General features: G+C 53.1%; 2 protein-coding genes across 12 annotated transcripts in view; one reads left to right on the top strand and one right to left on the bottom strand.

Moving 5' to 3' along the window:
- Window positions 1-11,059, bottom strand: part of LOC126964104 (fer-1-like protein 4) — a 53,331-nt gene extending 42,272 nt beyond the window's left edge. Inside the window, exons 1-19 of the mRNA XM_050806931.1 lie at window positions 10,981-11,059; window positions 10,644-10,699; window positions 9,864-9,952; window positions 9,668-9,767; window positions 8,076-8,167; window positions 7,850-7,891; window positions 7,343-7,513; window positions 6,822-6,882; window positions 6,573-6,704; window positions 6,233-6,295; window positions 6,068-6,152; window positions 5,649-5,808; window positions 5,349-5,532; window positions 5,075-5,261; window positions 4,099-4,460; window positions 3,648-3,756; window positions 3,229-3,400; window positions 3,023-3,143; window positions 2,471-2,571 (exon numbers count right to left, since the gene is read on the bottom strand). Coding sequence (XP_050662888.1) covers window positions 2,471-2,571; window positions 3,023-3,143; window positions 3,229-3,400; window positions 3,648-3,756; window positions 4,099-4,460; window positions 5,075-5,261; window positions 5,349-5,532; window positions 5,649-5,808; window positions 6,068-6,152; window positions 6,233-6,295; window positions 6,573-6,704; window positions 6,822-6,882; window positions 7,343-7,513; window positions 7,850-7,891; window positions 8,076-8,167; window positions 9,668-9,767; window positions 9,864-9,952; window positions 10,644-10,699; window positions 10,981-11,059 — 2,366 coding nt within the window. The remainder of the gene's footprint in view (window positions 1-2,470; window positions 2,572-3,022; window positions 3,144-3,228; window positions 3,401-3,647; window positions 3,757-4,098; window positions 4,461-5,074; window positions 5,262-5,348; window positions 5,533-5,648; window positions 5,809-6,067; window positions 6,153-6,232; window positions 6,296-6,572; window positions 6,705-6,821; window positions 6,883-7,342; window positions 7,514-7,849; window positions 7,892-8,075; window positions 8,168-9,667; window positions 9,768-9,863; window positions 9,953-10,643; window positions 10,700-10,980) is intronic.
- The window catches only part of LOC126964247 (reactive oxygen species modulator 1), a 186,771-nt gene that overhangs the window by 87,235 nt on the left and 71,700 nt on the right, over window positions 1-27,836 (top strand). Inside the window, exons 1-12 of one of the 11 annotated variants that reach the window (XM_050807193.1) lie at window positions 19,607-20,043; window positions 21,192-21,296; window positions 21,580-21,646; window positions 21,839-21,900; window positions 22,150-22,193; window positions 22,507-22,532; window positions 22,669-22,777; window positions 22,980-23,055; window positions 23,237-23,352; window positions 23,675-23,842; window positions 24,769-24,858; window positions 24,961-25,130. The exons of 6 other annotated variants lie outside the window; for them this stretch is intronic. In XM_050807193.1, coding sequence (XP_050663150.1) covers window positions 19,971-20,043; window positions 21,192-21,296; window positions 21,580-21,646; window positions 21,839-21,900; window positions 22,150-22,193; window positions 22,507-22,532; window positions 22,669-22,777; window positions 22,980-23,055; window positions 23,237-23,352; window positions 23,675-23,842; window positions 24,769-24,858; window positions 24,961-25,110 — 1,086 coding nt within the window. In that variant the 5' untranslated portion in view covers window positions 19,607-19,970 and the 3' untranslated portion in view covers window positions 25,111-25,130. Of the gene's footprint in view, window positions 1-19,606; window positions 20,063-21,191; window positions 21,297-21,579; window positions 21,647-21,838; window positions 21,901-22,149; window positions 22,194-22,221; window positions 22,226-22,506; window positions 22,533-22,668; window positions 22,778-22,979; window positions 23,056-23,236; window positions 23,353-23,674; window positions 23,843-24,768; window positions 24,859-24,960; window positions 25,131-25,168; window positions 25,173-27,836 lie in introns of those variants that run through there. 4 more of the 11 variants (XM_050807206.1, XM_050807195.1, XM_050807203.1 and 1 more) reach the window with 4 other exon arrangements.

Genomic DNA, 27,836 nt, shown 5'->3' with positions numbered 1-27,836 from the left:
ACAGCCTCCTACCTCACTGCCTTTCCTGATCAGGATCCTTGGCTGAGTCCCTGCTTCCTCCCTACCTCTAAATGCTGGAGCGCTCCAGGTTCTCAGATTTCTTTTTTCTATGCTCCCTTAATGCTGTTATCCAGCTCCATCTACATAATGACAGCTCCCAAATTGACATTTTCAGTTTAGAATTCTCCCCAGAACTCAACTCATATAGCTAACTGCCTACCACACATGTCCACTTACAATTCAATAAGAATCTCACAGTTAACACGTCTCAAACTGAGCTCCTACTATCTGCCTTCCCTCAGATCCCACCTCATCACTGCTTCCATCAGACCTTCTCCTTTTGTTTTCCATTGAAAACATATTTTTTTTCTTTTATCCAAAAAAAGATTTTGGCTTGCATAACTATGTGGTTGGTGCAGCCTTAGCCTCCTGGACTCAAACCATCCTCACATCTCAGCCCCCTGAGTAGCTGGGACTACAGGTGTGCACCACCACACCCAGCTAACTTTTGTATTTTTCACAGAGACAACATCTACTCATATTGTTCGGGTTGGTCTCAAACTCCTGGGCTCAATTCATCCTCCCATCTTGGCCTTCCAAAGTGCTGGAATTCCAGGTGTGAGCCATCACGCCCAGCCCACAAGCCAAAATCTTAGCAAGTCCTGAAGTATCACCCCCAATTGCAAATTTTCTCTTGAATCCATTCACAGCACTCCATCTCCACTGCAACCATCCCCTAGATCAGTTCATCATCACCTGTCACCTGGATTATAACAGCCCCTTTAGTAATCTCTCTGCTTCCTCCCCTACTGATCCCTTTTAAGGATCTATGTGTTAGAGTGTATCTTTTTCCTTTTCAAAACATTCACTGCCCCCTCATCTCACTCAGAGAAGCAGCCAAAGTCATTAAAATGGCTTGTGAGGTTCCCACAGGATCTGTCCCTCCCCACCATCATCCTCCTTCCCCCAGCCTCCTCCAGCCTCTTCTACTATGTCACACTGCCGCAGTCACACTCGTTCTGTGCTCCTCTTCAAACACTCCAGGCATGCTGTCCCCTCCACCTGGAACACCATTACAGGCACGGCTTGCTCCTCCGTCTTCATGTCACCTTCACAGTGGCCTCCCCTCCACACCCTTTCTGAAATTGCAATACCTTTCTAATGCTTCCTTGCTTTGTGTTCTTCCTTAACACTTATCCTTCTTAGTATTTTTCTATCTGTTTACATGCTTATTTTACATGTCTCCACCCATCCCCAACCTCTACACCCAAACATAAGCTTCAGGGTGTTTTCTTTTTAGAGTCAGGGTCCCATTCTGTCACCCAGGCTAGAGTGCAGTGGCGTAATCATGGTTCACTGCAGCCTTGAACTCCTGGGCTGGGCTCAAGATCTTCCCACTTCAGCCTCCCCCAAGTAGCTGGGACTACAGCAGTGAGCCATTGTGCCTTGCCAACTTCAGGGATTTTTGTGGGCAGGAATGCTTTTTCACTGACATTCCTATGCCTAAAACAGTGTCTGGCATAATACGTGCCATAAATAGTTATCAAATAAAGTACCCTTTTGAGAAGAGAATCTGAAAATCACTTAAGTACCTGGAGCAGGTTATGGAATTCAGGGCAGTAGTGAAGGTCAAAGATGGAAGTAACTAGAATATGGTTTTTTGGGTTTTTTGTTTGTTTGTTTTGAGACGGAGTCTTGCTCTGTCGCCTAGGCTGGAGTGCAGTGGCACGATCTTAGCTCACTGCAACCTCCACCTCCCGGATTCAAGTGATTCTCCTGCCTCAGCCTCTCAAGTAGCTGAGAGGAACCCACCATTATGCCCGGCTAATTTTGGTATTTTTCTCGTAGAGATGGGGTTTCACCATGTTGGCCAGGCTGGTCTTGAACTCCTGACCTCAAATGATCTGCCCACCTCAACCTCCAAAAGTGCTGGGATTATGGATGTGAGCCACCACACCCAGACAAACATGTTTATGTGGTTACAGCAATGACCTGGTAACTAGGGACCAATCAATGATGACGGGGAGAAAATTGACAATTACAGAGCTAATTCCTCCAGTGATGAAATTCAGATCACAGCTGCGGTCACTGGCGCAGGCAAGGAGGAGAACAGATGGATGCAGAAGCCAGCAAGGAGGTCGACTGGGTGTGGGAAGGTGATTAGCAGGAACAAGTATGGAAGAAAGGAGGCGAGGAGATTTGAAAAGAGACACGGGATAAGCCTCTAGAAGTGTGGGAAAGGGAACTCATGGAGATTGAAAACAGCTGAGGTGCCAAAGGATCGGGGGAAGCCTAACCCCCAATAATCTCATCAGCTCCCTGGATAGGAATAATTGTCTTCTCATTCTTCTGTAAGGTGCAGAGCAAATGCAGCTGCAAGCCACCCTTGGGTCCAGACAGTCACCAAGAGTCTCCCTTGCCCTGGAGTTGGCCCAAGTACAGGCAGCAATAGGGGTGGCTCTCAGCTTACCTGCTCCCAGCCACCAGCTCTTCCAGTGCCTGCTTGAGCTGTGCACAGGCGCCAGGCCCCGGCCTGCGCTGCAGTCTCTCAACCTCCTGCAGCCCCTGGTCCTGCGCAACATGCAAGAGGGTCAGAGTCTTGAGAGTCCCTGACTCCGACCTCTTGTAGACCACACCCAACCCGAGGCCCCACCCACTCATGACCACACCTCTTGGCCTGCCCTTCTTTGGCTCCATCAGATTGATGGCTCCATCTTTCTAGCCCCCTACTGGCTCCGCCAAATGTGGGACCCCACCGGCAGTATCTCTCTCCATCTCCTTCATCCAGCCCCTTCCTGGGTCCAGCAATTCTGAATTTCTGTCCTCCCACAACTCCTGGCATCCTCAGTTTGCCCAGAAGCTGTGCTTTTTGGCCCTTGCCGCCCCTGGCCTTGCACCAGCAAGGTGCTGGCTCTCTAGTGCCTGCCCATTAGCCCCACTGCAGAGCTCCCTTCAAAGGCTGCGGTGTCCCAGCCATCCCTATGGCCTGGTGTCTCCCTGTGGGCACCGGCCTTGCCCTTACCAGCCTCTCGGCCACTTTGTGCACGCAGTTGCTGCTCTGCAGGCGCCAGGTGTGGTCCTCCCAGCGACTCCACACGTGCACGCATGGCTTGCGGTGACGGAGGGGCAAGCAGAAGTATGGCCTGGCAGGTGGAGAGGAGGCTTCGCGGGCATTCTGGGCTCCTGGGGACCTCCCAAACCCCCCTTCCAGCCACTGGGAGCACTCACCCGCTGCCGTCCATGGGCTCAGGCCATTGAGCAGGGGTCCCCAGTTCCTCCTCCTCTTTCTCCTCCTCTGGCCTGGCTCCCAGCAGAGGCTGAGCCTCTGCTGACGCACCCTCAGTTCCCTCCCCGGCCCTGGACCCTCGGCCCAATTGCTCCTCCAGGCGGCCTGCGCGACCTGCCCAGAGCAGCAAGCGTCAGTGCGCGCCAGGCTGACGGCTGGAACCCACCCCCCCCACCCCCCCCACCCCCCCCCCCCCCCCCCCCCCCCCCCCCCCCCCCCCCCCTCAACCACCTCTGCCTCAATAGAAGTCAGAACCCGCCCCTTACTGAAAGGCAACAGCCCCTTTCAGGGTCCTAAGGTCTGAAATGAGAGTGTCCACCCTCAAACCCATGGCACTCAGGGGTTCGGCTAGGCCACACACCAATGGAGATCTCGAAGCTGATGGGCTGGGAGGCCACGGCAGGGTCGATCATGGTGGCCTCGAAGAGCACACCGAAAAGCAGGAAATCTTCACAGGGTGCCAGGACATTCTGCGGGAGGCCGTCAGGCTGGAGTCAGCGCCCACCCTCCCAGGGAGTAGACTGGACTATGCTTGGCCGCAATGCCCACAGAAAGAAGTGTGACCAAGGCTTGGAAGTCACTGCAAGTATCCTACTCCTTCTCTGTCCTCGCCGACCCAGCATTGGCCCTGGGTATGCGTCCTCTTTCCCCCAACATGTGCGCATATAACCAGAGCCCATGTGGGCACACACCTCACTCTTCGCCCAGGCACCCAGATTGAGACCCCTGTCGTGATGTTTAACGCCTGAGAGTGGATTCCACCTTCCAAAGCTGAGGTGACCCCGCCCCCTTTGCTACCCCCCAGCCCCCACCTCTGGCAGCGGCAGTAGCTCCTCCACCTCCACCTCCACGGCACTGGGAATCTCAGGCACCTCGGCACCGGGGCTGGCGTCCACGTGCTGCGGAACCCCCTTTGGGGTCTGATCCCGCCTGGCTTTCTTTTTCTTCTTTCGGGTGAGCCGGGACAACCTGGACCCCTGCTGGGCCTGGGGAGGCTCAGGTTCAGCTCTCCCTTCCACCACCTGCATGGACACAGCCAGCAGAAGGCGGCCGCGGAACCAAATGCCTTGGCCAACGCCTTCGTTGAGACCTTGAAGACCATCCCGGAGCCCCGCGCCGGGGGGCGAGCCATAGAGGGGCACCCAGGCCGGGCCGAAAGTAGGGTTAAACCCCGCTGTGGGGAACAAAAGCAGCGTGTTGGAGGGGAGCGCGGGGAGGGCGAGTGCTGGTAAGTCTGTGCACCTCACCCAGATCTCCTCCAAATAAATATTAGGGGGTGAGGACAGGGGAGGGGGGCTAAGCCGCTCTGAAAGGGAAGAAGTTGGCCAGCAGCTGCGGATGCGCCGCTGTGGAACACGACCTGGGGCGCCTCCAAACCAGCTCAGCGCTCCAAGGAGCTGGAAACCGCAGGAGCCGGGGCTGGGGGGACGCAGCCTGAACCCTGGGGGCGAGGTCGGGATTGGGGCGGAGCTACGGGCGATCTGCCAGGCCTGGGGGTCGGGGAAAGGAGTGGACCAGCAGTGTCAGTGCGTGCACAGCTGTAGAAGAGTGGGACTGGGCTGGCTAGTTACTGGACAGGCGGCTGTGGTCAGAATTTTGCCAACAGAGCCAAACCTATGGTGGGGTTCACAGTCTGGGGGCGGCTTGAAGCCGTTTGTTTTGCGGGCGGACCAGCCTTCCTAGGCGCAGCGGGGTCGCGAGGATTGGGCTTGCTGTTGGGAATGGGCCCTACGGCGCGATGGGACCGAGGCGAGTGAGGCCGGGTTTGCGGCGGCCAGAAGCACTCACCTGCTCGGCCCGGATGGGAGATCCGCCTCAGGTCCAGCACGTGCGTAGCGAGGGCCGCGTCGACCAGGGGCGCGTCGTCCCGCAGCTGCAGGCGGAGGCTGCGCGTCAGCGGCGGGAAGAGCTCCACGAGGCTCAGCTGCTCGTTCCACTCAGGCGCCGCCGCCTGGGCGCGCACCGACGTCTCGCCCTGAAGGTGGCGTTAAAGACGGGCGGAGGGAGGTCAGCGCGCAGTCGGGGCGGGAGCCGCGGCGCTGTGGGCCCCGGAGGGACTTACCTCCTGCCCCAGGAAAGACACCCGCACATAGGGCTCCACCAGGACGCGCTGGTCGTGCAGGGCGCGGGCCAGGCTGCCCAGCAGCCCCTGGCGCAGCGCGGAAAGCCCCTCGGCGCGGTACAGGCGCACGCGGAGCCGCGCCCACGGCCTCTCGGCTGGCACTCCGCGCGGCAGGAGCAGGTTCCTGGGGGAGGGGGCACCGAGCAGTGGGGAGAAACTGGGATCTCGGCCCCTCCCCTTACCCGCGCCCCACGGCCACCCCCGGATCCATGTCCCCCTCCCCACCTCACCCCGGCTCACTTCTCAATGTCCGAACAGTGCTCTGGGGCCGGGGGTAGCATTGGAGGGGGCAGGTCCCCGCGCGCCCTCACGGACAAGGTGACCTTAACGAAGCCCTTGGTCCCGGCGCGGGTGTCCCGGGGATCATGCAACGGAGCCCATCTTTGGTAGAATTGGCCATCTAAGGGAGAAGGGGCGAGCCAGGGGTAAGGGGCAACCGGCGGGACGCACAGGGTGGCCGTGAGGCTGTCATCGGAGTGACGGACAATGGCCGGAGCTCCTCTGGCTCAGCAGGGAGGAGCGGAAGTGCCAAGAGTTCAGCCTCCGCCAGAGATGGCCCTCTCCGAAGTGAGTGTATAGGGGTCCATGCGGAGCCACCGCGGGGTCAATCTCTGGGGTCCTTGTCCGTGCAGAGTCTCAATAAGGGGACGATTCCATACCTGGCTGGTCCAAGACGATGCCCAGGTCCATCCTGAAGGTGCCTATCCGGGTGGCCATAAACGGGAGGGTCTGCGAATGGAAAGCCTGGGGGGAAGGTGGGGTTAGTCCTGAGCTTTCCCATCCCCCCTTCTCTGAAGGACACTGGTCACCCCTACCCCGCTCACCGTGATCTCCAGCAGCAAGTCTTGGAGGCGAAGCCGTGTGTCATGAAATTCGAACAAGAAGTACTGAATTGAAGTGGGGATGAAAGGTTAAATGTGAAGGTCAGATGTGAGGTTAGATGTGAACCGGCAGCTTACCCAGGTCTCTTGCTCAGAAGACCCTCCTTCCCCCACCCCCAACCCTCTCACTGCAACCTTTTCCTAGATCGGCACCCCTCTAACGCCCACCCATAGGCCGAGCATCTGGCTCCATTTCCAACTAGGCCGCGCCCCCTCCGGGAATAGTTCTCACATGGACCCCTCCCATTCTCTCAGGCTCGCCCTCTTCTGTGGTGGCGCCCACCTCATTGTAGAAGGGGCAATTGGTCCCACGCTGTGTGGCGGTCACGCGGCGCTGCCCCCCCACTTGCACAGCCACATAGGGGTTAATGTTGACTCCGACCAGTTTCTGGGCCTCTAGCACGGTGACTCCCACCTGAGAGGTACAGAAGGATGAGGAAAGGAAGCCAGACCTGTCTGGGTGGAGGGAAAGAACCTGTGTCCCAGAAGAGGTAGTATTCCCAAGGGTTAGGCCCTGGAAAAAGAGCAGTACCTGGAAGTCTTGAGCTCTGGACACCTGGAAGGGATCCCCATGGGCCAGGGCCCTGGCGCGGCTGGGGAGAAGCTTAAGGTTAGCTCTCACTTGGTCCCTCCCCTGCGCGCCCACGCACACACTTGCTTGGTGCTGGGAATGATGTTTTCTCTCCCTCTGAAGTTTTGGATTCCAAGTCCTTCAGGTCATGTCTTGCTGCCTCCATCTCAACCCTACACCCAGAATTTGACTCATTCCTGGAGCCCTGAAACCATTCATTTGTGCAACAGAGGTTTATTGAGTACCTACTATGTGCTAACACTGTCCCAAGCACTGGGATGCTGTAGTGAAGAGACAAACCTTGCCCTCATCAAGCTTTCATCCCCTGCATGTATGTGATCCACTGTAACTGTGTGTATGAACATGGCAGTGTCTGTCTATGAGCAAGTGACCAGAGAATCCACCCTTCCCACACACCCTGGGACTGTGTGTTTGTGAGGGTGGATGGGTGTGGGAGCAGGTGTGCCATGGGTACAAGTTACCTCTTGAGGGGGCTGAACACAACACCAGAAAGTTCGACGTCAGGCTCATCATCCAGGTCCTGCTCCAGCTCAAGCTCCAGCTCATTCTCCTCATCGTTCTGCTGGCCTAGGCTTCGAGCTAGCCTGCGGCCTAGAGCCACTGCCCGCCGCTCCAGCTGGGCCTCCCCAGGCCTGATAGGAAAGGCCCTCAAGGGATATGCCTGGAACCCATCACCCATCTCCGAGCAATCCCTTGACTTCCGGAGCTTTGGACCGACCCCTGACCCTTGAACTGATCCCACTGATCCTAGGACCAGTTCTTGACCTTGTGGCTGACTTCACTGATCCCAGGACAGACTCTTAACCCTGGGGACCTTTCTAATTCCAGACTGACCTCTGATTATAGGACTGACCTCTGACCCTGGAACTGATTCAGTTCTGACCCAAGACCCTGGGGCTACCTCCATATCACTGGCTCCTAACTCTAAGACTGACCTCGGTGACTCCAGGTCATCCCCACATACTTACTCCAGTTCCTGGAAGCCCACATTGGGGATAATTAACTCCAAGCTGGGGGAAGAGAAATGAAAGGACTAAGAGGAACATGCCTGACTACAGAGCAACACCTGGTCAGCACACGTCCAAGGGCCACTGAATTGGCAGATCCAGAGTAGAACTAGGCACTACTTCTCCCTTTCCAGGGTCTGCCTGGGCTGAGACCACCAGGTCTTGCTTCAGTTGCTGGGGGGATTACCTGTCCTGGATGGGTGCCCCAAAGTCCTCTTCTGACCAGGCTCCAGTAGCACCCTCTGGGGGCTGGTACTTCAGGTCAAGCTCCACCTGGATCTAAAACCAGATACAGTATCCCCTAGGGCCCTCCTCCAACTGCCCTGGGTCTAAGACAGGCCCAAGGACAATGCCAATGCCTTTTACTCCAGGTGGCAGAGATCCTTCTGACCAGCATCTGTGGTGCCTTGTGGTTCCTCTCTGATCATTAATAATGTAGACTACTTATAACCTACTAAGAACTAAGTAGGCAAGTTTCCTCTTTTTTTTTTTATTTTCTTTCTTCTGTTTTTTTGCTTGTTTGTTTGTTTCATTTTTAGTATTGATGAGGTCTTATTATGTTGCCCAGGTTGGTCTTGAGCTCCTGAGCTCAAATGATCCTTCTGCTTTAGCTTCCCAAAGTGCTGGGATTACAGGAATGAGCCACTGTGCCCAGCTGCAAGTTACCTCTTGAGGCTCAACAGGATTCCAAAACTCTCTCATTTTTGTTGGAAATCCCTTATGGTGACCTTCACTACTCTGCCTGGTCTGGCCCCACCATCCTTTCCAGCTCCTTCTCACTCCAGGCACCCCAGCTGTGCTCCTTCAAGGCGCTGGGCTTTCGCATATGCCTTTTCCTCTGCCTGGGACATTCTGTCCTCCCAGTTAACATCTATTATCCTTCAAGTCTAAGTTCAGGTACTGTTTCCTCAGGGAACCTTCTCTGGCCCCCAAGTAGATCATACTCCCCTGTTGTACCCTCTCCCAGCCCCTACCAGCTTGCTTCTAACACCTGCTAGTTCCAGTTTCACATTTACTTGTGTGAATATTTGTTTAATGTTTGCCTCCCTTCCAAGGGTGTGAATCTTTATCTGGTTTTGCTCACCACGGAATCCTCATTGCTCAGCTCAGCATTTGGCTTATCATAAGAGCCCAACAAATGATGACGGACTAAACAAAACACTCAACATTATATAAATGAGAAACAGCTTCCAGGCCAGGCGCGGTGGCTCATGCCTGTAATCCCAGCACTTTGGGAGGCCAAGGAGGGTGGATCACAAGGTCAGGAGTTCGAGACCAACCTGGTCAAGATGGTGAAACCCATTCTCTACTAAAAATTTAAAAATTAGCTGGGCGTGGTGGTGGGCGCGTGTAGTCCCAGCCACTTTGGAGGCTGAGGCAGGAGAATCGCTTAAACATGGGAGGTGGAGGTTGCAGTGAGCCGAGATTGCACCGCTGCATTCCAGTCTGGGTGACAGAGCGAGATTCCGTCTCAAAACAAAAAAAAACGAAAACAGTTTCCAAATGCTAAAGAACTTGTTCAAGTTCCCAGACGGGAAATTGCAGATCTGAGATTGGAAGCTAAGTCCATGTCTACTAGGCTATGAGCCCCTCCATGAAACACCAGGAAAATCCAGCCAGGTTCATCTTTGTCTCCCATAAGAATTAATTGCCGAAAGGAATCCTGGCTGGAGGCCTTGTTACCACTCCTCTCTGGGTCTTAGGTTATCCCCTATGAGAAATGGAACCCTTTATCTAGAGGTACTTGAGGGTGGCAGCCTGGGGGCCGGAGGGGCTCACCGGGGACACTCGAAGATTCTCATCCACTAGGGCTTCCTGTAGCACCAAATGCCCAGTATTCTGTAGCTGCTGCAGGGAGATCACCAGGGTCCCTAGAGGCCTAGGGGAGTGGCATAGAACAAAAGAGTGACCCAAGGGAATGGCTCTAAGTCACCCCCAGCCCAACCTGCATCCCTGTCTCCCCAGGCTGACTCACCTAGGGCTGAATACACGGCTGCAGTTGACCACCTGCACAGACAGACACTCCCCAGCCAGTGGAGCCCCATAGTGGGGCCATCGGAACAGCTGGGGACAGGAGGAAGCTTGTGACACCCATGCTGTGCTGACCCCATACTCCAATCCAAAGCCTATTCTTGGCTGAGTGTGGTGGCTCACGCCTGTAATCCCAGCACCTTGGGAGGCCAAGACAGGCAGATCACTTGAGATCAGGAGTTCAAGACCAGCCTGGCCAACATGGTGAAACCCCGTCTCTACTAAAAATACAAAAATTAGCCAGGCGTGGTGGTACATGTCTGTAATCCCAGTTACTCAGGAGGCTGAGGCAGGAGACTCGCTTCAACTTGGGAGATGAAGGTTCCAGTGCTCTGAGATTGTGCCATTGCACGACAGAGTGAGGCCCTGTCTCAAAAAACAAACAAACAAAAAAGAAAACACCAAAAAAACCTATTCCTAACTCTCAGACAGGAGCCAATCCTCCAGACTTAGAGCTAACTTTAGGACTAATATCCCCAAACCTGGAAGGGATCCCTGCACATGGGTTTGAATCTGAGTGAGGGCTGATCTGGGGCTAACTAGTGAACAAGAATGAATTCCCTCAGTCTTGCAACTAATTTGTTCCAATCTGGGTCTGACCTCTCAGGCCTCAGACTGACCCCATCTCCCAAGACTATACTTCCCCAAACCCAGGAATGAGCCCCTGAACCCCAGGTTGGTCTTGGATGGGATGGGAGACAGATCAGGAACCAACTGTACTGACCTCACCAATATCTGCTTCTTGACCACAGCGAATTTTTCTTGTTTTCTGGGTAAAACCTGCTCAGAACTGAAACTAGTCATTTATTAGTCCCTCCCCCCCCACACACAAAAATAATTTGTATTCCCCACCCTTGGCCCAGTGCCAAGTCGCTCCCGGATTCACCCTTAAAGAAAGGTAGACAATAGGAAGGAAAGAGGCAGCAGGTTGGAGATACCAGGGTGGGTAGAGAAAAGATACTGACTGTAGAGATGGGATGGCATTTGGTCAAGGGCCCAGGGAATGGAGGATCCATAGCCCCCGGTTTCAAATATCCTTAGAGCGCCCCTGCAAGCCTCACCTCGAAAGGTGAGCTTCACTTGTCGGTCATGGGTGCCGGACAGCCCTGTTAGTCGTTGCACGCATACCGTCAGAGCCATGGTCCCAGTGGCACTGGCACTTCCACTGCCCATCTGCCCTTCTGCCCACCAGCCCGCCCACCTGAATCACCTCTGACTCACTGGAGTCACCCAGCAGGTTTAGCAATCCCTGCCCTTTAGTCAAACACACAGGGAGCAGGCCTGGGGGTCATGGGTGGAGAGGGAGGAGAGGAGCGAGAGATAGGGGTAAGGTCCTGGAGGTCAGTTCAGCCCTCCCTGCCTCCACCAGCTGCAAGCTGGCAGGACTGCCTCAGCCTCCATCCTGCATCCTCGGGGAGTGAGAGCTGTGATAGGGTGGGAGGGAGGCAAGGGGAGTGAACAGGACCCCAGTCTGTTCCCTGCCAGCCAATGAGGCCTCAATTGTTTTTTTTGTTTTGTTTTGTTTTGTTTGTTTGTTTGTTTTGAGATGGGGTCTTGCTCTATCATCCAGACTGGAGTGCAATGGCGCCATCTCAGCTCACTGCGACCTCTGACTCCTGGGTTCAAGCAATTCTCCTGTCTCAGACTCCGGGGTAGCTGGAATTACAGGTGTCCACCACCACAGCCGGCTAATTTTTTGTATTTTTAGTACAGACGGGGTTTTACCATGTTGGCCAGGCTGGTCTCGAACTCCTGACCTCAGGTAATCTGCCCGTCTCAGCCCCTCAAAGTGCTGGGATTACCGGCATGAGCCACCATGCCCGGCCTCTCCTCTTTTCTTTCTCTCTCTCTCTCTTTTTTACTTTCTTCTTCCTTTTTTCTTTCTTTCTTTCTTTCTTTTTTTTTTTTTTTTTTTTTTATCCTGAGATGAAGTCTCACTCTGTCGCCCAGGCTGGAGTGCAGTGACGTGATCTTGGTTCACTCCAACCTCTGCCTCCCAGATTCAAGCAATAGTCCTGCCTCAGCCTCCCACATAGCTGAGATTACAGGTGCCCGCTACCATGCCCAGCTAATTTTTTTTCAGACGGAGTCTCGCTCTGTTGCCTAGACTAGAGTGCAGTGGTGTGATCTCGGCTCACTGCTACCTCTGCATCCCGGGTTCAAGCGATTCTCCTGCCTCAGCCTCCCAAGTAGGTGGGACTACAGGCGCATGCCACCACACCTGGCTAATTTTTTTAATTTTTTTAGTAGAGACGGGGTTTCACCATATTGGCCAGACTGGTCTCAAACTCCTGACTTTGTGATCCACCTGCCTCGGCCTCCCAAAGTACTGGGATTACAGGCATGAGTCACTGCACCCAGGCTAATTTTTGTATTTTTAAGTAGAGACGGGGTGTCACCATGTTGGCCTGGCTGTTCTCGAATTCCTGACCTTCAGTGATCCGCCCGTCTCAGCCTCCCAAAGTGCTGGGATTACAGGAGTGAGCCACCGCGCCCAGCCCCTTCCTTTCTTTCTTTTTCCTTTTTTAAGGCAGGGTCTCTCACTCAGTTACCCAGACTGAAGTGCAGTGGTGCAATCAAGGCTCACTGCAGCCTCAATCTCCCAGGCTCAGCCTCCCAAGTAGCTGGAACTACAGGCATGTGCCACCATGCTTGGCTAATTTTTGTATTTTTTGTAGTGATGGGGTTTTGCCATGTTGCTCAAGCTGGTCTCAAATTCCTGGCCTCAAGTGATCCTCCCATCTCGGACTCCCAAAATGCTGGGATTACAGACGTGAGCCACCACACCTGGCCTCATGTTGTTTCTTGTTCATCTTCCTGTTCTCAGTGCCCAGATCAGGGTTTGGCACATGGTAGGCCCTTAAAACACTGAACAAATGGATGAATTAATAAATTAATCCCTTAGCCCTCAGAAGTAGTGCTGTAGGCATTCAACACATTTATTGAATTAAAAAGTGATTAAATGTGTGTTCCTAGCTTGCAACAAAATAGTCATTCAGCTGGAAGCCAGGTGTCCTTAACTTGGGGTCCTAGGATCCTAGTGGGACCATAGAATGGCTCCATGGAGGCTGCAAATCTTTGAAATTTTCTGCAAAATATTGGGTATGTGTACACTTTTGTGGACAAAGAGCTCATCGCTTAGGTTAATAACCCTAAAACAGATATACAATACTTTTGCTGAGTGAAGTCATGAATGTATCTTGAAATCTGAACCCATAATATGTGAAAGTATGTACTCACAGGAGTTCACAGCCAGGCCTTTTAATTCTATATATATATATATATATATAAATATATATAAATTTATATATATATATATATGCATATATATAAATTTTTTTTTTCAGACAGGGTCTTGCTCTGTCACCCAGGCTGGAGTGCAGTGGCACAATTACAGCTCACTACAGCCTCAACTTCCCAGGCTTAAGTGATATTCCTGACTCAGCCTCCCTAGTAGCTGGGTCTACAGGCTCATGCAATCACACCACCTGGTTTTTTTAAGAGGTGGGGTCTCACTGTGTTGCCCAGGCTGGTCTCCTGGGCTCTAGCAATCCTCCTTCCTTGGCCTCCCCAAGTGCTGGGATTACAGACATGATCTACCATGTCCTGCACCTTCTATTTGCAGGACTTGTGCTATGGCACCCTGCAGGGTGTGCAGCCAGAGAGAGGAGAATCACATGTGTCTGTCTTCCAGTAACTTCATGACTCCAATAGCTAACACAGCCTAGAAAGACTGGAATTACCTGCAGAGCAGAAAAGGGTCAGGGCCCAGGAACTCAGAGGAGGGAGACCAGAGGTGCTTCCCTAAAAAAGGAATGTTTAAAATGGGTTTAGGCTCCTGGAAAGCGGAGCTTGCAGTGAGCCAAGATCGCGCCACTGCACTCCAACCTGGGCGACAGAGCGAGACACTGTCTCAAAAAAAAAAAAATTGGTTTAGGCTCAGCACGGTGGCTCATGCCTGTTGGGAGCTCAAGACAGGAGGATTTCTTGAGCCCAGGAGGTCAAGGCTGCAGTAAACTGTAATCATGCCACTCCACTCCAGCCTAGGCTATTAACAGAGCAAAACACTGTCTCAATTAAAAAAAAAAAAATTTAAAAGGAAAGAAAGTGGCCGGGCATGGTGGCTCACTGCTGTAATCCCTGCACTTTGGGAGGCCAAGGCAGGTGGATCACGAGGCCAAGACTTCAAGACACCCTGGCCAACATGGTGAAACCCCGTCTGTGCTAAAAATACAAAAATTAGCCAGGTATGATGGCGTGCACTTGTAATCTCAACTACTCAGGAGGCTGAGGTAGGAGAATCACTTGAACCTGGGAGGCGGCGGTTGCAGTGAGCCAAGATCGGGCCATTGTACTCCAGCCTGGGCCAACAGAGTGAGACTCCACCCCAAAAGAAAAGAAAATTTGCTTAGAGCAGTAGTCCCCAATCTTTTTTGGCACCAGTGACCACGGACCGCTTCATGGAAGGCAATTTTCCCATGGACAGAGTCGGGGGTAGGGGCAGGGGGCGGAAAGGATGGTTTGGAGATGAAACTGTTCCACCTCAGATCATTAGGTGTTACATTCTCATAAGGAGCACACAACCTAAATCTCTCACATGCACAGTTACCAATAGGGCTCGCGCTCCTATGAGAATCTAATGCTGCTGCTGATCTGACAGGAGGCGGAGCTCAGGTGGTGATGCTCCATTACCCACCACTCACCTCCTGCTGTGCATCCTGGTTCTTAACAGGTCACGGACTGGTACCAGTCCATGGCCTGGGGGTTGGGGACCCGTGGCTCAAAGGACAGGAGTTGGGAGCAAAGACAGAAACCTAGGCAGTGGGAAGAAATGCTGCATGTTTTCTGGGCCCATGTAATGTGTTCAGTTTGGCCTGAATACAAGGAATGTATTGGGCGGCGGCAGAGGCAGCAGATAAGATTAGACAGTCAGAGGAGCTGGTTCTTACCGTGTAAGCTTGAGCCAGTCATGGTCTCTTCTTGTGCTTCAGCTTTTCCATCTCAGTACTGGGTTGGAAAGCCCTGTTCTGCCTATTTCTCCACTGTTGTTGTTTTGAGACAGAGTCTCATTCTGTCACCCAGGCTGGAGTGCAATGGTGTGATCTTGGCTCACTGCATCCTCCACCTCCCGGGTTCAAGTGATTCTCCTGCCTCAGCCTCCTGAGTAGCTGGGATTAACAGGCGTACACCACCACGCCCGGCTAATTTTTTTATTTTTAGTAGAGATGGGGTTTCATCATGTTGGCCAGGCTGATCTTGAACTCCTGACCTCAGTTGATCAGCCCTTCTAGGCCTCCAAAGTGCTGGGATTACAGAAGTGAGTCACTGCACCTGGCCAATTGTTATGTATTCAAATGAGTTTGAGGGTCTAAAACATATCAGAAGAGGGACAGGCTGTTCTGTTTTTAAGAAAGGCCCAGATTAGACCTGAACCCTCAGATGCTGGGGGAAGGCTTCACCTCCTCCCAATCTTTTTTGTGTTTGTTTCTTGGTTTTGTTTTTTAAGACAGTGTCAGCCAGGCACAGTGGCTCACGCCTGTAATCCCAACACTTTGGGAGGCTGAGAAAGGCAGATCAAGAGGTCAGGGGATCTGGTCTCGATGGTGAAATCCCTTCTCTACTAAAAATACAAAAAATTAGCTGGGCGTGGTGGCGGACACCTGTGGTCCCAGCTACTCGGGAGGCTGAGGCAGGAGAATGGCGTGAACCTAGGAGATGGAGCTTGCAGTGAGCTGACATCGTGCCACTGCACTCCAGCCTGGGTGACAGAGCACGGCTCCATCTCAAAAAAAAAAAAAAAAGACAGTGTCTTATTCTGTTGCCCAGGCTGGAGTATAGTGGTGCGATCTCAGCTCACTGCAACATCCACTTCCTGGGTTCAACTAATTCCCTAACTCACCTTCCCCAGTAGCTGGGATTACAGGCGAGCGCCACCACGCCTGGCTAATTTTTGTATTTTTAGTAGAGAGACGGAGTTTCACCATGTTGGCCAGGCTGGTCTTGAACTCCTGACCTTGTGAGACCACCTCAGCCTCCCAAAGTGCTGGGATTACAGGTATGAGCCACTGTGCCCAGCTCACCTCCCCCTTTTAACAGATAGTGACACTGAGACCCAAAGGAGTTAACAGACAGAAAACATGGCAGAGGGAGAGATGGGGTGGTATGAACCAGAATTTGTAGTTTGCAGTGCCTTCGCCTTCCTCTCCCTTCTTCCATGTGGGTTCTGTGGCACTTAATGAAGCAAGGTATTGATGTCTTCCCTCTGGAGCCTGGCATGGGCATCTCTCCTTTGGGCTGGAACATAGCTTAACAGATTGTCCCTGTGCCTCAACCCCTCAAAAACTGCCACTTCCAGTTCCACTGCCACATATTCTTGTTTTGTTTTGAGACGAAGTCTGGCTCTGTCACCCAGGCTGGAGTGCAGTGGTGCGATGCCAGCTCACGGTGACCTCCGCCTTCCGGGTTCAAGCAATTCTTCTGCCTCAGCCTCCCAAGTAGCTGGACGCCACCAGCCCAGCTAATTTTTGTATTTTTAGTAGACACGGGGTTTCACCATATTGGCCAGGCTGATCTCGAACTCTTGACCTCAAGTGATCCACTGCCTGGGTCTCACAAAGTGCTGGGAGTACAGGCCTGAGCCATAGCCATCACGCCCAGCCCCAGTTCCTAACATTCTAAGGAAGGTATGAGATGGCAGCAAGAGGACTGCACTGGAGGGCAGGATTTGCTAATGTGATGCGGTGTGTTATTCCCCTACCTGGACCTGTTTACCTAGCTGTGCAACTTGTGCACGATGCACTGCATTGTGTTTCAAATGCATTGTTTTTTTTTTTTTCTTTTCTTTTTTTAGTCTCACTCTCTGGCCCAGGCTGGAGTGCAGTGGTGCGGTCTCGGCTCACTGCAACCTCTGCCTTCTGGGATCAAGTGATTCTCCCGCCTCAGCCTCCCAAGCAGCTGGGACTAAATGCACGGGCCACCACAGGTGTCCACTACCACAGCCGGCTAATTTTTTGTATTTTTAGTAGAGATGGGGTTTCACCATGTTGGTCAGGTTGGTCTCAAACTCCTCACATCAGGTGATTCGCCCACCTCAACCTCTCAAAGTGCTGGGATTACAGGTGTGAGCCACCAAGCCTGGCCCCAAAATGTGGTCTTTAATTAGGATCACAAATGTGGTTGTTAAAAATGCACACTCTGGCCAGGCACAGTGGCTCATATCTGTAATCCCAGCACTTTGGGAGGCCGAGATGGGCGGATCACCTGAGGTCAGGAGTTCGAGACCACCCTAGCCAACATAGTGCAACCCCGTGTCTACTAAAAATACAAAAAAAAAAAAAAAAAAAAAAAAAAAAAAAGCCAGGCGTGGTGGCACATGACTGTAATCCCAACTATTTGGGAGGCTAAGGCAGGAGAATTGCTTGAACCCAGGAGGCAGAGCTTGCAGTGAGCTGAGGTCGTACCATTGTACTCCAACCTGGCCACAGAGCAAGACTCTGTCTAAAAAATAAACAAAAACAAAACAAAAAAGCATTCCTGGGTCAACTCAGAAATTCTGTGGTATCTGCAGTAGAATCACAAGGTTTGCCTGGGAAGCTGAATTTCTATAAGCTGCACTGATATTCTGTTACATAGCAAGAGTTTGGGGACCTCTAGTCTTCTGGCTGTGACCATCTGATTCCTCATTCTTTCCTCCATGGCTCAGGTGTGCAGCCTGAGTGTGGGTATGATGATTGGTGGGTGCTGAATTCTCAACCCACAGACCCCTGGGAAATATGGGTCTGGGGGAGGGACCCACAGATCCTGAATAAGCTCTCTGACCTGATGTCTAGGATGAGAGGAGGGGACTGAAGGGCTTGCAGAGCAAAGGGGACTAAGCATTTAGAAGTGCCCTAAGTGATGCCCTGCTCCTTCTTAACATTCATTATTTGCGAATATTTGAGCACCTACCATGCTAGGCTTATCTAGGTGTTGGAGGATACAGTAGTGAATGAAAATCTGTGCCCGCGTTAAGTTTATGTTCTAGTGGACATGGTAGGCAATAAGGAAATAAATAAATGGGCCGGGCAAGGTGGCTCACATCTATAATCCCAGCACTTTGGGAGGCAGAAGTGAGTGGATCACTTGAGCTCAGGAGTTAAAGACCAGCCTAGGCAACATAGTGAGACCCCGTCTCTACAAAAAATACAAAAATTAGCTGGGTGTGGTGGCAGGCCCCTGTAGTCCCAGCTACTCGGGAGGATTGCTTGAGCCCGGGAGATGGAGGTTGCAGTGAGCTGAGATCCTGCCACCGCACTCCAGCCTGGGCAACAGAGTGAGACCTCATCTCAAAAAAGAAAGATAGAAATGAAATATATAGCATGTTAGTGATACGTGCTGAGGAGAAAAACAAAACAGAGATGGGAGATAGAAACTGTTATTCGTTAAGTGCAATTTTAGATGGGGTTTTCTAGGAAGTGCTGTGACGTCATCGCTTGCTTTAAAAGCGGCCAGGCGCGGTGGCTGACTCCTGTAATCCCAGCACTTTGGGAGCCCCAGGCAGGCAAATCACCTGAGGTCAGGAGTTCGAGACCAGCCTGGCCAACATGGTAAAACGCTGTCTCTACAAAAATACAAAAATTAGCTGGGCATGATGGCGGGTGTCTGTAATCCCAGCTACTCAGGAGGCTGAGGCAGGAGAATCGCTTGAACCTGTGAGGCGGAGGTTGCACTGAGATGAGACTGCACTACTGCACTCCAGCCTGGGTGACAGACCAGGACTCTGTCTCAAAAAATAAAATAAAATAAAATAAAATAAAATAAAAAATAAGCCTGGGCGCGGTGGCTCACGCCTGTAATCCCAGGAGCCGAGAGGGGCGAGGCAGGCGGATCACCTCAGATCGGGAGTTCAAGACCAGCTTGACTAACATGGAGAAACCCCGTTTCTACTAAAAATACAAAATTAGCCAGGAGTGGTGGTGCATGCCTGTAATCCCAGCTACTCAGGAGGCTGAGGCAGGAGAATCGCTTGAATCCGGGAGGCGGAGGTTGCAGTGGACCAAGATCGTGCCATTGCACTCCAGCCTGGGCAACAGAGTGAGACTCCATCTCAAAAAAAAAAGAAAGAAAAGAGAAAGGAAGGAAGGAAGGAAAGAAAGAAACAGAGTGAGACTCCATCTCAAAAAAAAAAAGAAAAAGAAAAGAAAGAGAAAGAAAGGAAAGAGAAAGAAAAGAAAGAAAGAAAGAAAGAAAGAAAGAAAGAAAGAAAAGAAAGAAAGAAAGAAAGAAAGAAAGAAAGAAAGAAAGAAAGAAAGAAAGAAAGAAAGAAAGAAAGAAAGAAAAAAGAAAGAAAGAAGAATCTGTTATACACTGAGTGCCATTTTAGATGGGGTTTTCTGGGAAGTGCTGTGACATCATTGCTTTAAAAGAGGCCGGGCGCGGTGGCTGACGCCTGTACTCCAGCGCTTTGGGAGGCCGAGGCAGGAGGATCGCTTGAGCTTGGGAGTTCGAAGTTACAATGAGCTATATCAAGCCACTGCACTCCAGCCTGGGCAATGAGAAAGACCCTGTCTCTTAACAACAACAACAAAGTCAGAAGGAGAGGCTGCCATGGCTACGGCTCCCGGTGACGTCACGGCCAGCTCCGTGACGCGCGGCCAGGGCAGCCCGTGGAGACCGAGGCTCCTCTGTGACGTCAGCAGCCGGCCGGGACACAGCGGGAGGGCAGGTGCGGCCGCGGGGCCTGCAGACTTCAAGCAGGGTCCTTGTGGTCCCCGCGGCGCGCAGCGGCTGAAGGAGGCTCCAGGGCCTTGGCGACCGCGGCGGCGGCTTTAGCGTCCGTGACTGGGCAGCAGGGGGTCAGGATGCGGCGAAGCTCCCGCCCGGGCTCGGCCTCGTCCTCGCGCAAGCACACGCCCAACTTTTTCAGCGAGAACAGCTCAGTGAGCATCACCTCGGAGGACAGCAACGGGCTCCGGTCAGCGGGGCCGGGGCCTGGGGACCCCGAGGGCAGAGGAGCCCGGGGCCCGAGCTGCGGTGAGCCCGCCTTGAGCGCGGGAGTGCCCGGAGGAACCACATGGGCAGGAAGCTCTCGGCAGAAGCCGGCGCCTCGGAGCCACAACTGGCAGACAGCCTGTGGCGCGGCAACCGTGAGGGGCGGGGCCTCGGGTGCGGGCGGGGTCGACCCCGGGTGAGCCGATGGAGGGGGCGGGGCCTAAAGGGTGGTGCCGGGCGGGAATGGGACTAAGATGATATCTGGGCACCTCCTACAAGGTGGTTCTGTAGGGTAAAGGGGAGGTGCTAAATGAGATCCCTTAAGGGGCGGAGCCTCGGTGTCCTCAATGGTTATTGGAAGGGGCGGGTAAAATCTTGTGGTTGGGCGCCACTGAGAAGGTGCGGCCTCAGTGTTAGCGTGAGTGGCTCCCAGGACAATCGGGCTCCACCAAGACCTAAGGCTGGGGACGGGTCATCCTTTTGGGGGTGGGACCAACTCCGTTTTTTTTTGAAACGGAGTTTCCCTCTTGTTGCCCAGGCTGGAGTGCAATGGCACGATCTCAGCTCACCGCAACCTCCGCCTCCCGGGTTCAAACGATTCTCCCGCCTCAGCCTCCCGAGTAGCTGGGATTACAGGCATGCGCCTCCACGCCCGGCTAATTTTTGTGTTTTTAGTAAAGACGGTATTTCTCCGTGTTAGTCAGGCTGGCCTCGAACTCCCGACCTCAGGTGATCCGCCCGCCTCGGCCTCCCAAAGCGCTGGGATTACAGGCGTGAGCCACCGCGCGCGGCCAGGAGACCAACTCTTTTTTTTTTTGAGATGGAGTCTTGCTCTGTGTCCCAGGCTGGAGTGCAGTGGCGTGATCTCTGCTCACTGCAAGCTCCGCCTCCCGGGTTCACGCCATTCTGCCTCAGCCTTCCGAGTAGCTAGGACTGCAGGCGCCCGCCACCTCGCCTGGCTAGTTTTTTCGTATTTTTAGTAGAGATGGGGTTTCACCGTGTTAGCCAGGATGGTCTCGATCTCCTGACCTCGTGATCTGCCCGCCTCGGCCTCCCAAAGTGCTGGGATTACAGGCGTGAGCCACCGCGCCCCGCCCAGGAGACCAAGTCTTGACGGAGCCTCCCTGAGGGGCGGGGCTTCAGAGGGCGGAGCGGGAGCCGGGATAGGGCTGCGGTGGGACCAAAGCCTTTGAGAGGCTTCCCAGCTTTCTGGCTTCTGGACTCAGCAATCTGCGGCCGGGTCTCGAGGGGAAAATAGGTCTGTGGTGCGCAAGGCCCCAATGGAGCCCTTGGTTTCTCGCAGAACCCACTGGGTCTCCAGCAGTCTCTGAGGAGCCGCTCGACCTTCTGCCGACCCTGGATCTGAGGCAGGAGATGCCTCCCTCGCGGGTGTTCAAGAGCTTTCTGAGTACGGGCCAGGCCAGCTGCGACCCCCTCTGACCCTCGGGTTCGCCTCTCTGAACTCCAGTTCTCTCTGAGCCCCCGGCCCCCGTTTGAGTATCAAGCCCCTCTCCGAGCCTCAACTCATCCTCCTGGCCCCCATCTAATTCTCCTAGCCCACCCTACTCTTCCTGAACCCCAGGCCCACTCCCAGCCCCTCCCGAGCCCCTTCTGAACCCGGACACCACGCCCGTTGAGCCCCCGCCTGTCCCTGCCATGGGCCCCTCTCTGACCCCCTGTCCTGGCCTCAGGCCTGCTCTTCCAGGTGCTGAGCGTGTTGTTATCCCTGGCAGGAGACGTGCTGGTCAGCATGTACAGGTCAGAGGGAGGGACGCTGGCGCCCCAGGGGCCGCTCTTTGGAGGAGGTGGGGAGCAGGGCCGGGACCTTGCTGGCGCTTGAGCCGATTCAGATCTGATTGAGTCGTGTTGGCAGGAGCTGGGTCTAGGACCATGGGGTGGGGACTGGAGGGCTGAGCAGGTCGGGGCCTCAGCCTCCCTCCGGTTCCCCAGGGAGGTCTGTTCCATCCGCTTCCTGTTCACGGCTGTGTCGCTGCTGAGCCTCTTTCTGGCAGGTGAGGGGCAGTGAATTCCCTGGAGCCCCTGCCCTGGGTGCTTTGGAGGCAAACCCAGCACATTTTCTCCTACATCCTCGCTCCTGCAGCTCCTGGCATTCCCCTGCAGAGCCCTCTAGTTCCCCCTCAGACTCCCACTGTCCTCCCCAGGCTTAACCCCCTCAAGCCTCTTTCCACTATCCCCCTATGCCGGGGAAACCCATTCTCTTCCTTTTCCTTCCCCTGAGACCCCTCCCCCTCTTTCTCCAGCAATCTGGCTGGGGCTTCTGTACCTGGTCTCTCCTTTGGAGAATGTGAGTTGGGGAGACTGTCCTGGGGTAGGGGGCTGGCAGGTTGTGGATCTGGAGATTGTGGGGGTCCCCTGGACTGTTGGTCTGCTGGGGTGGGGGTGCCAGAGGCTACAATCCTTAAGAACGGCTGGATATAAACAGATTTATGAGGGATTGTGCTTGAGGGGCTCTTGGGGGTTCTGATACTGGGAGGTCAAGGAGGAGTTGAGGAAAGGGGACAGTCTTCAAAAAGGAAGCCCTGGCCGTTTCCAGGCTGAGGTAGGAGCAAGGACGACGGGAGCTGAGCGGCTCTGTGTTTTGTCCCTTCATCCAACAGGAACCTAAGGAGATGCTGACTCTAAGGTGAAAGGGGGCACCTAGGGTGGGAAATTGGTGGGCTCAAAGTTGCTTCTTTGAGAACCTTGAAGGCGTGGGGGCCTTTGGGAGGTGTCCAGGGGGACAGGGAGCCAACCCCACGGCGCCCACCTCCCACCTCCAGTGAGTACCACGAGCGCGTGCGCTCCCAGGGGCAGCAGCTGCAACAGCTCCAGGCCGAGCTGGATAAACTCCACAAGGAGGTGTCCACTGTTCGGGCAGCCAACAGTGAGGTGAGCCCGGGCCCACCTGGGAAACCCCTGATGGATCCGTGCTCCCAGGGTCCTGCGACTTAAGCTCCGCCCAGAGCCCTGCGGGATTTCTCCCAGGGCCCACGAAGTCCGCCCCAAAGCAACCAGCTCCCAGAGGTCCCGCCCACCTGTAAAAGCGGCCCGCAAGCCTCGCCCCTCCAGGCCTCGCTCTCCCTCCTTGCAGAGAGTGGCCAAGCTCGTGTTCCAGAGGCTGAATGAGGACTTTGTGCGGAAGCCCGACTATGCGCTGAGCTCTGTGGGTAAGACCCGGAGACACTGGAAGACAGAGACGCAGACAGGAAAGAGGCCAAGACCCTGACACAGACATTCCCATGCACCTGACCGGCCGAAGACAGAGCCTCGGACAGCCCCCACTCTGTCCCCGCGCCCCGACTCCTGGCAAGGCCTGGGAGTCTCTGAGGGTACTTCTCCCTTTTCCAGGAGCCTCCATCGACCTGCAGAAGACATCCCACGACTACGCAGACAGGAACACTGCCTACTTCTGGAATCGCTTCAGCTTCTGGAACTACGCACGGCCGCCCACGGTTATCCTGGAGGTAGGTCTGGAAACATCCCGGGATGTGACCTGGGGCGGGACGCTGGGGAAAGCACCAAAACCTCGCCCTGCAGGCGGAGCCTGGCTGAGTCGAGGGCGTGGCGCTAGGCGGGGCCTGGCTTGGCCTGGGTGGGGCTCTGGACGAGCCCGAGGACCGCCTTTAACTCTAGGAGAGACCTGGCAATGCTGGGGACTGGACCCTGGGCGGGCTGGAGGTGGAGCTCTGGGCGGGCCGATGGATGCGGTCCAGCTGAGGCCCGGGCTGGGGAATGGCAACAGTCGCTCTGTCCGACGATTCTGATGGTCCCTCCGCCCACCTGCAGCCTCACGTGTTCCCCGGGAATTGCTGGGCTTTTGAAGGCGACCAAGGCCAGGTGGTGATCCAACTGCCGGGCCGAGTGCAGCTGAGCGACATCACTCTGCAGCATCCACCGCCCAGCGTGGAGCACACCGGAGGAGCCAACAGCGCCCCCCGCGATTTCGCGGTCTTTGTGAGTGCGGACGAGGTCAGGAGGTGGGGGATTTTGCCTAGACAGCCCCAAGCAGTCTTGAGAACTCGTGCCAAGTCTTTGCTTGCTCATCTATAAAATGGAGATACTACTGTTTGCCTCTCAGAGCTGCTGGAGCTCTTTATAGTCATAACCATATCCAGATATTAGTTATTGCTTGCACAGCACTTACTCCCTGCCAAGCAGTTTACATGCATTCTTATTTTGTTGTTGTTTTTGAGACAGTCTCGCTCTTGTCACCCAGGCTGCTGGAGTGCAGTGGAGCGATCTCAGCTCACTGCAACCTCAGCCTCTGGGGTTCAAGCGATTCTTGTGCCTCATCCTCCCAAGTAGCTGGAATTACAGGCGTGCGCCACCACGCCCGGCTAATTTTTGTATTTTTAGTAGAGATGGGGTTTCACCATGTTGGCCAGGATGGTCTTAAACTCCTGACCTCAAGTGATCCGCCCGCCTCGGCCTTCTGAAATGCTAGGATTACAGGTATGAGCCACCACACCTGCTTTGCACCCATATAACAACCTATGATGTACTGTTATTATCTCTCCCTTTAAAGATGAAGAAAGTAATGCTCAGAGAGGGGACGTTATTTGTACAAGGTAACACAACTAACTGTTGGCAGGACTAAAATTTAAAACCTGGTTTCTTCCCAGGAGGCGGAGCTTGCACTGAGCAGAGATCGCGCCACTGCACTCCAGCCTGGGCGATAGAGTAAGACTCTGTCTCAAAAAAATAAAAAATAAAACCTGGTTTCTTAGAGCCCACATTCTGAATTACAGTATACAACCATCAAAAAATACATAAGAACATGCATATAGCTATTGAATACATAGAAGATCCTCAGCAAAGTTTTCTTCTCCCCCCTCCACCTGTCCCCCTCATGGTTCCTCCTTTCACTCTTCACCCACCAGGGCCTCCAGGTTGATGATGAAACTGAAGTTTTCTTGGGGAAATTCACCTTTGATGTTGAGAAATCGGAGATTCAGACTTTCCACCTGCAGGTGTGTTTGTCTCCAGGGTGAAGGTGCCAAGGGAGTGGGGCAGTGAGGGATGAATTACCCAGGAGGAGGGCAGCCCTTGGCATGATCCATTTGTCTCCCCAGAATGACCCCCCAGCTGCCTTTCCCAAGGTGAAGATCCAGATTCTAAGCAACTGGGGCCACCCCCGTTTCACATGCTTGTATCGAGTCCGTGCCCATGGTGTGCGAACCTCAGAGGGGGCAGAGGGCAGTGCCACAGGGGGGCCCCATTAAACATGCTGATTGTTGGAGTAGAATTGAGTTCTGCTGAAGGATGCTGATCAGTGCTTTGGGGGGCTCTTGTTGGGAGAGCTCTGGCTGCTGTTGCATCTAAGTATGGTGGGGTTGACTTCCCAATGCATCCTCTTTTCTTAGAGAAGTCTAGACCAAGGTCATAATAGCAGCTTCTGTTTATGGAGTGTCTACCATGTACAAGAAACAGTGCTGTGGACATTACACACATTACCTAACTTAATTCTCACAACCAGAGAGGGAAGCTGCTCAGGTCAGGAAACTTGTTCAATGCTACACAGCTAGTGAAAGGCAGCGCCAGAGCAGTACCCAGGCCCACCTTCCTCCAGAGGCATTCCTCTAACCACAGAACTGCAGGCAGCCTGAACCCACCTTTGTGCTCAAGCCCCAGTGGGAAAGTCCCCAACTCCTGCTAGGTACAGGTGGAGGAGTAGCTACCCCCTTTCTGCAGGCACACACTCAAAAGCTAAGGAGACTTGAGAATCTCTAGGAAGCTTCTGAGTCACAGAGCTGATGCAGGCCTGGTAGCCCCAATGTAGGTTGTCCTTACTGAGACCTGAGTTCCCAACACTGTGTGAGGCACAGGATAGATGATTTAGTGTTCACCAGGCCCTGCCCTCAAGGAGCCTGACAGGGGAACGAAGAGGCTCCAGGAAACAGGACAATGCATTTACAGATCCAAGAATTCTTCACTCTAAGAGTCAAAAGTGGAATTGCAGGGAAAAAAGACAAAGGAGAAGGCAACAAAGGATTAATGAGTTCTACCTAGGGGTAGGAAAGGAGGACCAGCATGAGCAAAAAAACATGCACCATCTTGGAGGGCAATTTGCAATATCTATTAAAATTTTAAATACACACTTTGATCTAGCACTTCCACTTTTAGGAACAAATTCTTCAGAAACATTCCTGTTAAGTGCACAAAGATACATGTAAAAAGATGTTCATTATCGCATTGTTTGAAAAAAACTAGGATTCAAATCTCCAGGAATAAGAGACTGGTACACTCCTACAAAAAAATAAAGATGTAGGCATTAACACCTTCCCAGCTTCAGAAGAATATGCAGGCCGGGCGCGGTGGCTCAAGCCTGTAATCCCAGCACTTTGGGAGGCTGAGACGGGCGGATCACAAGGTCAGGAGATCGAGACCATCCTGGCTAACACCGTGAAACCCCGTCTCTACTAAAAATACAAAAAACTAGCCGGGCGAGGTGGCGGGCGCCTGTAGTCCCAGCTACTCCGGAGGCTGAGGCAGGAGAATGGCCTAAACCCGGGAGGCGGAGCTTGCAGTGAGCTGAGATCCAGCCACTGCACTCCAGCCCGGGCTACAGAGCAAGACTCCGTCTCAAAAAAAAAAAAAAAAAAAAAAAAAGAAGAATATGCAGACTATTAATAGTGTTTATACCTTTAAGAGGTGAAATTCAGCCTGGTGCGGTATCTCCTGTCTGTAGTCCCAGCACTTTGGGAGGCTGAGGCAGGTAGATCATGAGATCAGGAGATCCAGACCATCCTGGCCAACATGGTGAAACCCCATCTCTACTAAAAATACAAAAATTAGCTGGGCGTGGTGGCACGTGCCTACAGTCCCAGCTACTTGGGAGACTGAGGCAGGAAATCACTTGAACCGGGAGGCGGAGGTTGCAGTGGGCCAAGATCGTGCCACTTCACTCCAGCCTGGCGACAGAGTGAGACTCCGTCTCAAATAAATAAATAATCTGGGGAATTTTTAGAATTATGAATGAATGCAGCTTTTCTGGAGGGTAGTTTCACAACAGGAACCAAAAGCCTTACAAATTTTTGTACTCTTTACTCACAGCAATTCCATTTCTAAGAATGTATCCAAAGAATACACAGATGTATTCAAAGGTAGTATTTATAAGGAAATTTAACACAGTGTTGTTTATAAAGAAAATTGGAAACTTAGTAACCAAGTAGATAAATTGTTATAAAAACTGAGCAGCCAATAGAAATGGTAATATAAGAGAATGTCTGAAGTCATTGAAAGTAATTAATGATATATAGGCCGGGCATGGTGGCTCATACCTGTAATCCCAGCACTTTGGGAGGCTGAAGTGGGAGGATCACCTGAGGTTGAGAGTTCGAGACCAGTCTGGCCAACACTGTGAAACCCCATCTCTACTAAAAATACAAAAATTAGTTGGACATGCTGGTGCGTGCCTGTAATCCCAGCTACTAGGGAGGCTGAGGCAGGAGATTCGCTTGAACCTGGGAGGCAGAGGTTGCAGTGAGCTGAGATCACACCACTGCACTCCAGCCTGGGCAACACAGCAAGACTCTGTCTAAATAGTAATAATAATAAATGATATATGGATAACTTTTTAAAAAGTTAAACTGGCATAAATAAAAAGATAATATTTCCATATCAAAACAGTTCTATATGCCAAAGGATACTATTAATAAAAAGACAACAACCTGGGAAGAAATGTTTTCAAAATGTATGAGATTAAGGGCTAATAACCTTAAAATAAAAGCTATAACACATACATGCAGACTATGAATAGGCTATTGAGAATAACTATAATTTACAAATAACCATATAAGATGTTACCTATCCTTCATATTTAAATAAATTCAAGCTGGGCGCGGTGGCTCACGCCTGTAATTCCAGCACTTTGGGAGGCCGAGGTGGGCGGATCACGAGGTCAGGAGTTTGAGACCAGCCTGGCCAACATGGTGAAACATGGCGCATG

The sequence above is a fragment of the Macaca thibetana genome, chromosome 10 (genome assembly GCF_024542745.1).
Source record: "Macaca thibetana thibetana isolate TM-01 chromosome 10, ASM2454274v1, whole genome shotgun sequence".
NCBI classification, from domain to species: Eukaryota; Metazoa; Chordata; class Mammalia; order Primates; family Cercopithecidae; genus Macaca; species Macaca thibetana.
The sequence above is the reverse complement of the archived record's forward strand: the minus strand, read 5'-3'. Positions and strand labels throughout refer to the sequence as shown.